This window comes from Ciconia boyciana, chromosome 1, assembly GCF_034638445.1.
Source record: "Ciconia boyciana chromosome 1, ASM3463844v1, whole genome shotgun sequence".
In the NCBI taxonomy this organism is placed as follows: domain Eukaryota; kingdom Metazoa; phylum Chordata; class Aves; order Ciconiiformes; family Ciconiidae; genus Ciconia; species Ciconia boyciana.
The window spans coordinates 102,744,203-102,757,892 of record NC_132934.1 but is presented as its reverse complement, the minus strand read 5'-3'; the positions used below and the strand labels follow the sequence as shown (position 1 = coordinate 102,757,892).

Here is a 13,690-nt window from a genome sequence, read left to right as displayed (position 1 = left end):
CCCTCAGCAGGACAAGGATGCCTCACAGATGGTTGCCTTATCCACCCTTTGAAAACCCCAGTGCTGGAGATCCTCTCCCAGAAATCTATTTCAGTCCGTCATTTGCAAAAAAAAAAAAATCCTGACCTAACTCTCCCGTGCTGCAATTTAAGCCCATGGTTTCTTGTTCTAAAAATGGCAGAGAAAGCGAAAGGTTTACTCCTTTCCCACACACATGCTTCAAGGCTCTCACATCTCCTTTCGGTATTTTCTTATCTGCATTAGATGACACCAATTCCTTCAACTTCAGACAAGCATTTAATTACATACAACTATTTTTTGATCCAGGAGTTCATGCATTTGATGCTGAAGCCAGAGGGCTGTCCTAATGCGTGGCAGGAGAAAGGACAGATATGTGACAAAACCCTGTAAGATCCTTAGGCCCGTGTTGTCTCACTAGAGCTTTAGCTTCTTCTTGATATAATCCATCCAAAAAGCACAAAGACAACAAGGTGCGGTAAAAACAAGTGAACCACAGAAAGACACAGGTTTCAAGGCTCAATGCTCCATACCCTAACACAGAGACACTTGAAGAAAAATGGCCACAGGGATGAATGCCCATCACCTTGAATCTCCTCCACTGGGTCTCTTCATCTCCATTTGATGCTCTCTCTCATTTTCTGCAACGAAAGCTGCCGTTTCATAGCTGAGCGTTATGCAAGGCTGGGCGGGAGGGGTTCCTGACTACTGGAAACTTTCTTTTCACAGTGAATGCTGGAGCAGAGAGACCACCGCCTCTCCCAGGGCAGACGTTCAAGGTCTTTCTCTCAGGTGGTTTGGAGTCCGCTGCTGAGTGCGGGGCCGGGGCCGTGGGGGCAGTGCTTGCTGCTGCACCTGGGGCTGCGGCAGCGGCCGCTGCTGCACACGCAGCTGCTTCGGGGTAGGGTTGCACGGCAGCTGAGGGAGCTCCCGCACTACCATTTCGCTGTCTGCCTGGCGAGCCTGCGTTGTTCGCTCCTCGTCTGCAACGACAGAAGGACCCAGCAATCAGGCACATACTCAAGTCCAAGTAGAAGTTGAACAGCCAGGGAAAAGTGCTTGGCCCAAGCAAAAAAAGGCCAAATATTGGTCTTACCTGGAAGGCCACTGTCACTCTCCGGTGTTCCTGCTACTCCAGTGGAACAACCAAAATCACCTCTGCCTGCACACCCCGGGCAAACCCGAAAGCTTTTTGGCTGCCTGGCTGAGGTCAAGGTACCTGGGAGGCGTTTGGGGTAGCTCTGCCCTCTCTGTGCTGGGGCAACCGACTTTGCCGGGGAGGCCCCAGCAGTCACCAGTGGACACCCCCAGCCTGAGCTGCTCTGTCCTCTTTTGGAAACGGGCCACTGAAGGGCAAGTGAGATGTAACCCCAGGAAGCAACAGCAAAGCACTCTGCCCTGCCACTATCCGTGCTGGGATTTCCAGGCACCTGGAAGCCAGAGGTCCATTTTGCCAGCATTAATTTCCCCACATGTAGAAGCAGTAAATTCATGCCATCTGACTTTCGGTCACTGACTCATCATTTCTGAAATGTCGGTCAGCTTAATTTAGGGATTGAGGGATATACCTCTTGGGACACTGAAATGGTCTTAAGTACACACCAAACTGTTTCAAAGAGGCTAGTCACCCTCTTGTATTAATTCTCATTTTCCCAGACTTCTCTTTTTCTTAATTCTTGCTGAATCCAGAGCCAAGAATTGAGGATATGCTATCACTGCACAGTTGAGGGAGTAATGTATCCCACTCAAATAAGAACAGCCATAATGTAAAGAAACATTGAGATGGCTATGCTCACACCCGTTGTGCTCACGAGCTATGGCAAGCCTTCTGAGATGACAACCCATGGTTGTGCTCTGGTGAGCCCTCCCAGAGAACGGGAAAAGCGCTTGCCTATTCCTTCATGGTCGTAACTTTGGGGGCAGCAGGAGGACCATGGCAAGTTATCCATGCTCAGGTGCACTGAGGTTGCACTACCCTTGGTCACAGGACCTGTCAAGCTCACCCTTGCTGTCAGCCTGACCACTGGCACCTTTGAGGTATCAGCTGAGGTTTCCTTCAGGCATTGCCTTCTTTGTCTTGACAAAGACTGTTGTGGTGTACAAGGGAGCTTCTACTCCCATTTTGTAACTTGAGAACTGACTCACACAGAGACTAGCTGTTATTTGAGACCACACAGGAAGCCTGACACAGTGTGTGGGAGCAGGACTGGGAAACAATGGTGACCTCCCAGCCAGGGCAACCTCCCTCCTGCTTTAGCCTCCCCTTCCAGGTGGGCCAGACAACTCTTCTTGAGTGGCAGCTCAGCATCCTCCGTCCACTCAAACTAGCAGCAACGCCCGGGTTGTAATTCCAGGCAACCTCTCTGTCAAGACTGAGAGCCCACTCTCAGAGAAGACTCAGGCAGAGTATTCCCTATAGTCTTAGAGAGGCATGAATTTTGGACAACAGATGAAATCTCTGCCCACTCTGAAAACCTCAACTCTTTAAAGTGCCCCAAGTTGGACCTCCAGTGTTGACAGGCCTCCAAGGACATTGTTTTGTAGAGAGGACAAGTACGGTGAGATGCCTGAGGAAACTCACAGAAAAGCTGAGTCCTTCTTGCCCCTTCTCACTACCTACAGTGTTTCCAGATGTGACTAATGATTTCAAGGATGCTAATTTTACACCATATAAATGAAAAAAAATCTCCTGACGGGATATCTAATTGTATATTTTAGCCCCACGGATGGTCATGACTGGTGGCCTTGGCCAAGCTTTAGAGGAGCAATTCTTCCCCCACGAATAAACAAAAGGGCTTGAAAACAAGAAGTCTTTTGTTCAAAGCATATATCAGAAACCAAGACTGGCAATGCCAGCTGATTTGCTGAGATTCACCAATGCCAGAACCGGTTTGTGGCTCATGCCAAGGCAGAGAGGATGCTCCTGCCCACAGCAGTGCTGTCAGCAGGAAGCTCTAAGATTTTAGGTGGCTGGATAGGAACATAAAGCCCCTTAAACACTTACCATCATCTTCTAGCCTTTCTGCTTTCTTCTTCCTGATACAATAAATAAGCAAAATCACAACGATGACAAAGAAGATTGCGCCTCCTGCTATGCTTAAGATGAGATAAAGGTCCAGCTGGCCTAGTTAAGGGAAAGAAAGAGGATGTTAGAAGGAAAGAAATAACTTGCACAATGTCTACCTAGAATTCTGTATCTTCTTCCATTGACTGTAAAGCCAGCCCCAGTGAGAGAGCCCACCCTCTATGCCTTTTCTCTGTACACAGCAGAAAGTTGCTGGTCCTCATTGTGGAGAATTCTGGTTGCTCCCTGATGGATTCAAGTTCTGCAGAAAATTGAAAGCAGAGCATTCATGTGTGCCAGCTCATCTTATTTAAATTACTACAAATGTCCTGCTAGCAATGGACCCTTTTAAGGACAACGAACATCCAGGCAGTGCTCAGCATCTAACAAAAATAAACTTTTTAAGTACTTCCTACTGAGCTGGAAACACTGAGACTAGCTTGCTTCATACTATTTTGGTACTTCCTCTTCAATTTTTGGCTGTACGCATATTTAAACAAATAGTGAAAAGGAAAAGAACATAACCAAATATCCCACAGCCTCAGTTGTTTTGAGTTAGGTTTGCCCGGTGAGCCAAAATTTATATAAGTGTTCCTTATTTTGGCCAGATAAGGTTTGCTGGACACTAGCCTTCCTTCGCCACCTCCTGCTTGGGCGGTCCTCCTAGCATTCAGTGTTTCACGCTCAAGCACAGGCACCATGGAGCTGAACCCAGCAGAAGTGCACCTTTCTTGGCTTCTTGGGGGACAAAGCTCCAAAGGGGACGACACCACTGGTACCACCCTTAACATTCACTGGTCATGCACATGGAGGGAAAAGAGTGATGACACCAAAGCCGAGATGTCTACAGTATAAAGACCACCATCAGCCCAGGCCGCCCCAGTAGGAAAAAAGATGAGTATCCTCAGCGGCATGGTTCTTCTCACCTGTTTTAGCTGCCAGTGTTACACCGAGGTGTATTTTGCCCTTTTTGTGCCTGTTTCCCCCAGCTGACTATAAGGTGAGCCCAGGCAGATTCACACATAGCTACACTTATATGAAAAGTTAGCTGAGCTGAAGCCCATCTGAAGTATGTCTTGCCTGCTAAAGGTCAAAATTCAAGGTGATAGGCCTCGAATGCAGCACCAGATGTTCGTGGAGAGCAGCAGGGCTGGAAGGAGGTTTGACTGCAAGCTGAGGAATTTTTAATCTACTGTGGAGCTGACAGAGTCCTGCCACCACACAGAAAGGTTTGAGGGTTTTTTAGGCTGAGTAGGAAGGGTAGTGCTACATGGTTTTAGTGTTTTTTTGGTGTCTGAGAAATGCTATATTTGTACCTTAAAGATCAGTGGGGCAAACTTTTTGTTTCTCTGTTAATGATTTGAGAAGAAACAAACTCTCCTACCCAACTCACCCTGTGAAAGAAAAGCATTTCTCAAGGGTGAGAAGTGAAATCAAAGTATCTTGCTGATGGCTAATGTCTGCCCATATCAGCAATGCAGGCAGGCCCATGCTTGCCTGGCTTGTGCCCTGGGATGGCCAGCTTCAGCCAGCGTTTCCTCTTTAAGGTAACGTGTTTGGGCTAGTTTGCCCTGCCTTAAATGGACCTAATCCAGCAGCATGTTTTCACACCTGGCTCCAAAGTCCATGCCACATCCCACTCCCCTGCACCCCAGCCCCTTCCCAATGCTAGCACCAACAGGACTGTGCAGCCCATCAGGTCAGGCAGCTCATGCAGTAGAAAACCCTTTTTTGGCTATTTTAGGCATCAAGGTGATCCTTCAGGGGGCAAGGGCTGCACAGGAGAGCAGAGGCCACCCCATCCCTCAGCTCTTTGCCCTTCAGCCAGCCTCAGCAGACCTTGGATTGCTTCAGTAAGGCCTCCATACCTTCAGGCTTGCTCCCTCCCTTCTCACACCGTGGGCTGGCCTTCAGACTTGGACTTTCCCTAAATTCACTATGGCAGAAATAGCTGGAAATTGGAAATACTGAACCAGCTCTCGTGAGCCCCCCACTTTTCACTAGCTCTAGTGGGAATATACGGCAAGACAGTGCTTTAAGCAAAGTGCTCACAGTTAGGTGGGATGAACCCAAGCCCAGAAAACTCAAGGACTTTTCCCCACTACTGCACTGGAAATCTGAATTTTGAACTGAACACCATATCCAGTGTCATACCATTACGATCCTTCCTTTGTTTTTGCCTTAACTTTCAAAACTTTTAGGGGGGGGGGGCAATGACTTCTTTTGCCTATGTAATCATTTTCAGCATGACTCTGCCCATTTAAAATGCAATTCCTTCAGTTCTTTTGCTGCATCTGTGGTTTAGAAAGATGACATTTCAAGTGAGTAAGAAAATCCATGGTACATTTGAGCCATGTTCATGTGAGCCATAAAACCCCAAAGCTCAGCTAAATTCTCCATAACCTCCCTCCTGATTTCTAGGCCAAGCTGGAGAGCCCAAGCAGCTTATTTTTCCCCTTGTGAGAGCACCCATCCACATCCACAGGTAGCGGGCAACCACCACCTTCATAGGTATGATAATGGAGAGGAGAAAAACAATGTGCAACTGATTTCCCCGCCATGAGGTTCTTCATGTAAATGAAGAACAAATCCCCTGAAATCAATGCCATGGCTTCATATACACAGGAGAAGATCCTAAGCCATATTTTCCAAAAATAAGCTGTTAATTTATGTTGTGGTAGCTTGGGTAGTTTTATACTATCTTACTGAAGTCAACTCTTCGGCTTTGGACTGGTTGACTGATGTCAACCCTTGGGAAGCACCATTAATTTTAAAGGAATAAAGGAGGATAAAAATGAGGGGGAAGTGCTTTCTGCATTTTGCAGACTGCTGTGTGTGATTAAAACACTTTCAGGCCCACGTCCCCACCATCTCCTTTACTTCACTGGTCTACCACTAGTCATGGTTGACACCACTTGAGTCTGTCAGGATGCTGACACCAAAAAGTCTGTCAGGATACCTCTGGCAACTATTGGAAGAAAAGTCAGCAGTGATGGAGGAGAGGGAGAAAATGACAGGATGAGCAAGAATCTCTCTCTCATTCATTCACTCCTCAGCCAGCCTGATCTTGCTGGCAGGCTGCCGTTTCCCCCAGGAGACTTCACCTCCAGTGGAAGCAGCATTGCAGTGTGCCCCGGGAGTCTCTCTGCCACCCACAAGGCTTTTGACTCCAGAAAAACCTCTCCCCCTCTTCCAGCAACCCCTAGGCCTCACTGAGCATGGGGGAAAACACCGCTGGCCACAGGAGAAGAGGAGGAGCATGGTCCATGTCACATCCCACTGCCACCAGCTTGGCCTCCCTGCTGTTAGAGCAGGGATGCCATAAGGGTAGCAGTGGGGCAGGAAGCAGCAGGGTGGGGAGGGTGGAGATGTGACAAGGCTGGGGAATGCCAAGCAGAAAGCATGACTCACATCCTGGCTACCACAGCAGCATCGGCTCCCAATAACTGTGCCGGCGTTAAACTCGCAATACTGGGTACCGGGAATCATCGATGCTCCTGGCACCTGGACCAGTTCTACAGATACATGGAACTGCGTCAGGGTTTGTGGGTCTACCCTAGCAGATTCTGGCAAAAGTAGATTTTTTACCTGAGCACTTAATTACTTTTTCAGCCGTTTTTCTGCTGATTTGGTTCTTAACAACACATCTGAATGTCCCAGAATACCGCGTGTGCAATTCCAACCTTGTTGCATTCTTTTGCATTGTTTTGCTTTTATCTTGAGTCAGTTCTATTATAAATGTTTCATCTTTAGTCTTCTGCTTCACTTCACATTTGACAGATACAGTTTTATTCACACATTCAGCACTGAGGATTGGCTGAGGGACAGGTTCTGAAAAAGAAGAGAAGGGTCAGGCATGTCTGAGATGGTTTCTCCTTTTGAAAACCTCCATTATTAAGCAGAACAGAGAATTAGCCCCCAGTAAGCAGTAAGGGACTAACACCACCTAATGAGACCACAGAAGACTGAAGCGCAAATTAGACCTCTACCACAGAAGTAACATGGCAGTAATAAAGAAAATGCAGTATATCAGCCTACATATTTGGCCTAGCAAAGCAGAGCTGCACCACTGTGGCTAGACTACTTTCAGGTTCAGCCTGGCTCACGGCCAGCCAGCCTGGCAGGCGAGGGGAGGAAGTTGAGTTTTTGGGGGGAGGTGGCGGATGGGAGGGACTCGGAGCCACAGCCCCCTCCAACTCTGGCCCCAATGTTTTGGTGCAAATGAAGTCGGCTCTGATCTGCCTGTGGCCATCACGAGAGATTTACTCTAAGACAGGGCAAACAGCTACGTACGATACTTTATGTACTACCAACGGCACTCCACTAGCATGACAGCCACAGCATGAAAACCCATCGAAACAGAATAGAAAACACAAAACAGACACCTCTTAGCTTTCAATGAGGTTATGACAGAGAGAACTGATTTCTGTCTCTTCTTACGTCCTGCAAACAGCTAGCTACCTTTTGTTCCAGATTCTCTACCACTGGTGGCACTGACAGAGCCAGAAAAGCCTGTGGGGCTTTCCTCAACTAGGGGCAACTGGCAGGGACATCAGATGAAAAAAATTTAATTTCTACCTTTTAGACTAGGTAAACAACAAGCTGCCAGACCCACCTCTAGTTATAGGTAGTGTAAGTTATAGAGAGCATAAATTTTAAAGCCAATAAGGGTTGCTTGTAGCAAATGCCATCTAGGTTCACGCTGTGGCACCTGTAGCCACCCTTTCCTCATTAAGTCCACTCCTCTTCCGCAAGCAGCAACCTATCATTCAGGGGAACACCCCAGTGTGAAACACTAGAGTCCAGGTCCTGGTGATGGAGTTGCGTGATGATGTAATCTAAACTATTATTTTTTTGGAACAATTGTTTGTCCAACCCTCATAACAAAGTACAATCTGGCTGACAAATGGCTCTAGCACCCGCCAGTTACTAAAGGACTTTACTTCCAAAACCGCTATCAGAGGTAAGGCAACCTCTCTGCTGCACAATATATGAAATGATGCAGCATATATCTAGGTTGCAACCTTAACCTGAAATTGAACCCAGGACATCCCAATGACAGCTCGATGCCTTAAAGCGTAAGTAAGTAGCATCAGGCCCTGATTTCCCGAATCTGTAGACAGTTTGCAATAATAATTCCTGAAGTAGTGAGACACCCTCACTTCTCAGCAGTCTGTTAGCCACGGGGCCTCCCAGTGGGCAGAAACCATTCCCACTGTCTTTGCTGCTGCTGCTGCTGCCTCATCAAGGTATTATTTCTGTAGTGCCAGCTGGTGCCCACAAACTCAAGAGGCTGGCAGAGGTGTGCATGCTGGCTCAGGAAGGACACAGCAAAATCATCTTGCTGGGAAAAAAGCCACGCTGCCCTAAAGCTTTGTGGTCTGGAGAGGTGGCAGCAGCCATTAAGGAGCAGAAGAGCCATCCCCTTCTTTCCTACTCGTCCCAAAAGCTTTGGGCTGCTACCGCTCTGATCTCTCAGGACAAGATACAGCACAGGAATGGAGGCTGCCTTCGTGCTTTGAACCCATGCAGCTGAAATCCCCAGGCGTGTGCTTAAGTGTGCTTTGAACCGCACAATCTTCATATTTGTTGCATTATGATATGCAAGGATAGGGTGCAGAAGTCCTCTTCCCCTGTAAATTCAACTCCTATTGTGGTGTATCTCAGGGGAGGTGACTGCTGGCTATATTTTATGTTAGGGAAAAAATGGAGTGGGATTACATTGCCTAAATACAGGCATTTAGTGCCACCTGAACTCTCCTCAGGAGGCTGGCAGATTCAACACACAGTGCTCACCTTGCTGGAGCAGTAGATAGAGACCAAAAGTCATAACTCAGTGCCTATAAAATAGCACCAGAAGTGCCAGAAGTGCACAGTGCCACAGCCACAGGTGTACCTCACATAGGTTGCTGTGCTCCCACGAGAGAGGTTTCTGGAAGCAGGGTGCTGCTGAGAGCACAGTCCCGCTCGCACGGTGCTGCTCCAGCTTAGGGCCCGAGGGGTCCCGGCACCATGTGCGGTGCTGCAGCAAGGCTGTCCACACTCACCCTGCTGCCAACACGGACGTGCTCATGGCTGCTTGCTTGGGCACATGTAGAAACTTGGTGGTTGACAAAGAGGGGAGCCAGAAAGGAGCAGGGGACCAGAGAGCATCAATAGGAGCAAGAGAAAGGAGAAGAGCGGCAGACTGCTGTCAGTGGCAGGAGGAAAGAGGTATGTCTCACAGAAGTCCCCCGCAAACCAGAAAGGGAGCAATGAGTAGGAAAGGCTGTAGGAGAGAGTGGGAATGCCAAGTCTTATTCAGCTACGCTGGGAATGGTATGGGAAGAGAAAAAACTCACCCTGCACAATGAACATTGTATCTTCTTCTGTCTTCAATTTTCCATCTTGTTGATAAACAGTCACGCTGTACTTTCCACTGTCCTCTTTCACCACCTGCTCTATTTGCAAAGTCCCATTTAGGAATATCTTACACCTGCACTGTTCCTTGTTCACATAGTACTTAACTTTCTTATCTTTTATCTGAAGCAACCTTTTTCTGTCTCTCAGCCATGTTGCATCATATATGCTCCCAGCAGCAGCAATGCTGAGAAGAGCCGACTCATTCACTGCCGCGTAAATCCAGTTGGTGATGGAGCCTGTAAAGGGAAGCACAACCAGCTCATCAGCCTGTCTCCAGCAGCCCCCCCTGCCAGGCTCAGCAGCCACAGCAGTGACCCAAAAGGTTGTCACTTGCTACCCCCTCTGAGTTGCCTCTCTTCATTACTGATGCTGTTTTCTTCCCCTGCTTCAAAGCACCTCTTGATCATTCATTAGATAAATGTCAGTGCCCAATTTAATTCTGGGAGGCGAGGAAACTAAGAGTCCGGCTTTCAAAAGCTGGCTTTATACTCTGGAGGACTTATTTGGAGTGATTTTGGATGCCGAGATTCGTGGCTGCCCTGAACTTAACCCTTCCTGAAAATAAGGTCACTTTGGTGTGTTTTGCACGTGGCACAGGCTGGTACTCAGAGCGTCCACCACTGCAAACACCACTGCGGACAGCAAGAACACAAACTAGTAGGGGGTCTGGACAGCAGGATCAGTTCAGCAATAACAGCGATGGCAATAATAATAATAGTGGCCCATGTCAAGCAGCGAGTGACCGTAAGGCACTGAACTGGAGGCAGACCCAGTGCTGCCAGCTTGCAGTGCCCCCTCCTCACCCATCCCAGGCACCCTGCCGCGCTGGAGTATATCCACTTGATTTTTCTAGCACAGGATCATGGTGGGACAAGTAAGGTGGGGAGAAACAAACAGCTAACAACATCCTGTGAACTGATCGGGCACTGGAGACATTAGGAGATAAGCAAAGGCCAACAATATCTCTTTTCTTTGCAGGTCTCCTTTGACGACAGGTCCCCTCTCCAGAACAGGTAAAAGTAGGTGCTTCCCAAAGGTGCTGCCAGGACTGGGCAGCACTTAGCGTGTGGCTGCTGAAGGGGATATTCAGGAAAGCCCAGGCTGCTAGACATCAATCACGTTACTAGCAGTGGAGATGCTGTACTCTTCGGGCTGTGCCCGAGTGGCCTCCAGCTCCCCTCCAGGCTGCTTCACAGCCCTTGCAAGGCCCATCTCTGGTGAACCGGGACTTCAGAGTGCAAAGTTTGTCGGGAGGTCACTTCAAGTAAGGTGCTGTCTCCACCCCAGTGGCAGGTGGAAAATTTGCAGGAGGAGGTAGAAAAGTGCTCACAGGTGTCAGGTGGGATAAGCTCACTGACAACCGAATGTGCACTCAGGGCCACGGCTTATCGCATTTGTCATTTTCTTATGTTCATTCCTCTTCAATTTGCAAGATAAAGGTGATCGGCAGGAGGGGATTTCTCTTCACATCACCAGCTAGAGCTGATTCTGCTCTAATTTTGTATATTTTAAGCACTTTTTCCCCACAGAGATAAAAACTATGTTTATACATATTTTTAATACAGTCCTTCATTCCTGGTATCTAGGACAATGATAAACTATATCACAGAGGGGAAACGGAAATCCAGTTGCTATTTCATGAAACTAACAATATTAGAGATAAACAAAGAACTAAAATAGTGTGCCTCTGCACCAAGAAAATTAATACTGAAGTCCGTCTGGCAATTCACCCCCAGTGTAAGGAGAGGCTGTTATCACTGTTGCATTTCTTACAAGATATTTGATGTATCTAATTAAATGTTCTGAAATCAAGCTATCAACCCAACAGTCTTGGAAGCAGCTATCCTCCACACAGATGACACTACAGACTATACCCAAACATTTGAATTCTGATAATTGTTTCTGCTCAGTCACACACAAGTATTTAGAGCTAGTAATAGGATTGCTTTGCATAACAGATACTATAATTTATTTTTTCTCCCTGGAAGTAAAGAAAAAAACATAATCTAAGTTTTCAAGGATAATTCAATGGCATCTCTATGGACAGACCACCTAGACACATCTCTGGGTGTTTATCTGATTTCCATAGTCTTGCTAATGGAAAGCTGAGTATTCCACACATATGATACTAAAAATCTGTTTAGCTAATGAAACAGCATTTCTGCTAATGCCAACTGAAATGCACTCCAAGGGGCAGAAAGATCCGAACTGGCAGTGTAGAGCTCACTTGCAGTCACAAGAAAGAATTAAAAGGAAAAGCTCCCATAGTAACTTTAGAGAAGTAAGAAAGTCTTTGAAACAAGTTTTCCATTCAAGGGAATAATCTTCATTTCTGCTGGGGAAGAGGATTTATATATCACATACCAAAAAAAAAAAAATTCCTTATTTATCTATTAATTTTGTTCTGGAAGAAAAGAAAAGCATTAAACAGCCATGCATACAATCTGTAGTGCAATGAACAGAGGAAAAAAAAATCTATGCATGATTGTATTGTCTCCATCTCTTATAACCTTCTCTAATCTATGAGTTAACACCTTAATTAAGTTTTTAGATTAATATTTTAAAAAATAATGAGAGCAATAATATGCAAAATATAAAAGATGTATGTATTTGCTTGCCGTTTTCTCATCTTAGACTTCTTCAACTCCACTGAAGACACTGAGATATATCACTGTTAATATTTATGGAAGAATATAATTTGCACTTTCAAAAGATTTGCTTGTCTTTGATAAGAAAAGGAAATTACATGCGATAATGCACTGTGAACTGGATCTCTAATGTAGTACAAGCTACCTCAAGGGCAGAGAGAAAACTGCATGCTGACATTTCTCATTGTACATGTCAAATTAAGGCTCATTAACTTAAAACCAAAACTGTTTACAGCTTATTGTTACAACTGGCATAGGAAACTCAGGTCCTGCCCTCCCCAGCTGAAAATTAAATAAAATAATAATAGTAATAACCCAAAGGTCTTCACTCATTGGAAAAGCGGGAACTAGTTTCTTATCAGTAACATCCCACCAAATTGTAAATGGTTTAAAGTGCAATTTTAACAATGCTAGCCCAAAAGAGCAAAAAACAGTAAGAAAAACTCACATTTTACACTGGGAAATAAAAGCAGCAAGCACTTGACTAGGAAAATCCTCCTAAAGTTCATTTTCAGGGTCAAAAAAATCCAGTGTCGTCTAATAACAGCTCCTAGCAGGTTAAAGAATTTTCTGCTGTGAGTGAGCAGTCATGGGATGTGTCGGTACAGCCCTTGTGCGCTCCTCCCCTCCTCCCAGCTCTCACTTCTTGTTTCTAGCACAGGCACAAGAAAACCACTGGCAGAAATACGTCTCGATGAGGTGTTTTATCAGGATGGGGACAACGTGCAGTGACAAGGAAAATGCTAAAATGCAGGAATGCCCCCGAGGTCTGTCTACCCAGCTGGAGGCCCAGCCGGGGCCCTCGTCCTCTTCAAAGTTCACCCGAAGCGTTCAACTCCAGCATCCGCATGCCACCATCCTAGGGGGATGGATGCGGTTTTTGGGCAGGGGGGTGATGGGAATCCTTCTGCTCCCCCACAGCCTCATCAGCAGCGAGGGGACAGCAAGCCCAGGACCCCCAGCAGGGAGCAAGTAGCTGATAGCTGTTGGACAACGTGTAGAAAGGAGACATACGTTCCTTGGAAACTGTCAGGATCAGCTTTGCATCAATGTCTGATCTATGAGGGGCTGGATGGTGCCACATGAAGGTGTCCTGCAGGCACAGCTGGCCGTCTGAGCAAGCTGCGAAAGAGGGATGAGCATGGAAGGGGTTGAAAACACTGCCTGGGGTCTAGCCAGAAACCAGCCCTGAAGCTGGCTGGTTGGGAAAGATGGTGAGGAAAGAAGCTGGGATGAGGCATGGGAATTAGGTCGAAAAACACATGAGAGCCTAATAAAATCTTTGCTCCTGATTCCAATATGAAACAGATGGGGTGGTGAGGATTTTGAATCTTATCATCCCCAGCATAATCCCTCTGCTACAGTGGCCACTGAAATCTTCCAGCTTTTTATCGCAGATGTAGGCCAAGAAAGAAGACAGAAGAAAATCTGTGCCCCAGGAGATGTACAGTATTAGATAAATCTTTCTCGTTCATTCATGTCATTCTTCTTCCTTGAAGTTATAGGAAGGTCTTGTAAGACACCTCCCCTTCTCTGGCTTCATAATCTTTTAACTGGT

General features: G+C 46.7%; 1 protein-coding gene across 1 annotated transcript; it reads right to left on the bottom strand.

Annotated features, from left to right (window-relative positions):
- Positions 1-386: 386 nt before the first annotated feature.
- Positions 387-12,690, bottom strand: CD2 (CD2 molecule). The gene is made up of 5 exons (XM_072851603.1): positions 12,581-12,690; positions 9,424-9,720; positions 6,671-6,913; positions 3,023-3,142; positions 387-1,001 (listed from the first exon to the last, which is right to left on the bottom strand). Exons 1-5 carry the CDS (start codon positions 12,639-12,641, stop codon positions 793-795), a joined length of 930 nt encoding a protein of 309 aa, XP_072707704.1. The 5' UTR covers positions 12,642-12,690; the 3' UTR covers positions 387-792.
- Between the last annotated feature and the right edge of the window lie 1,000 nt (positions 12,691-13,690).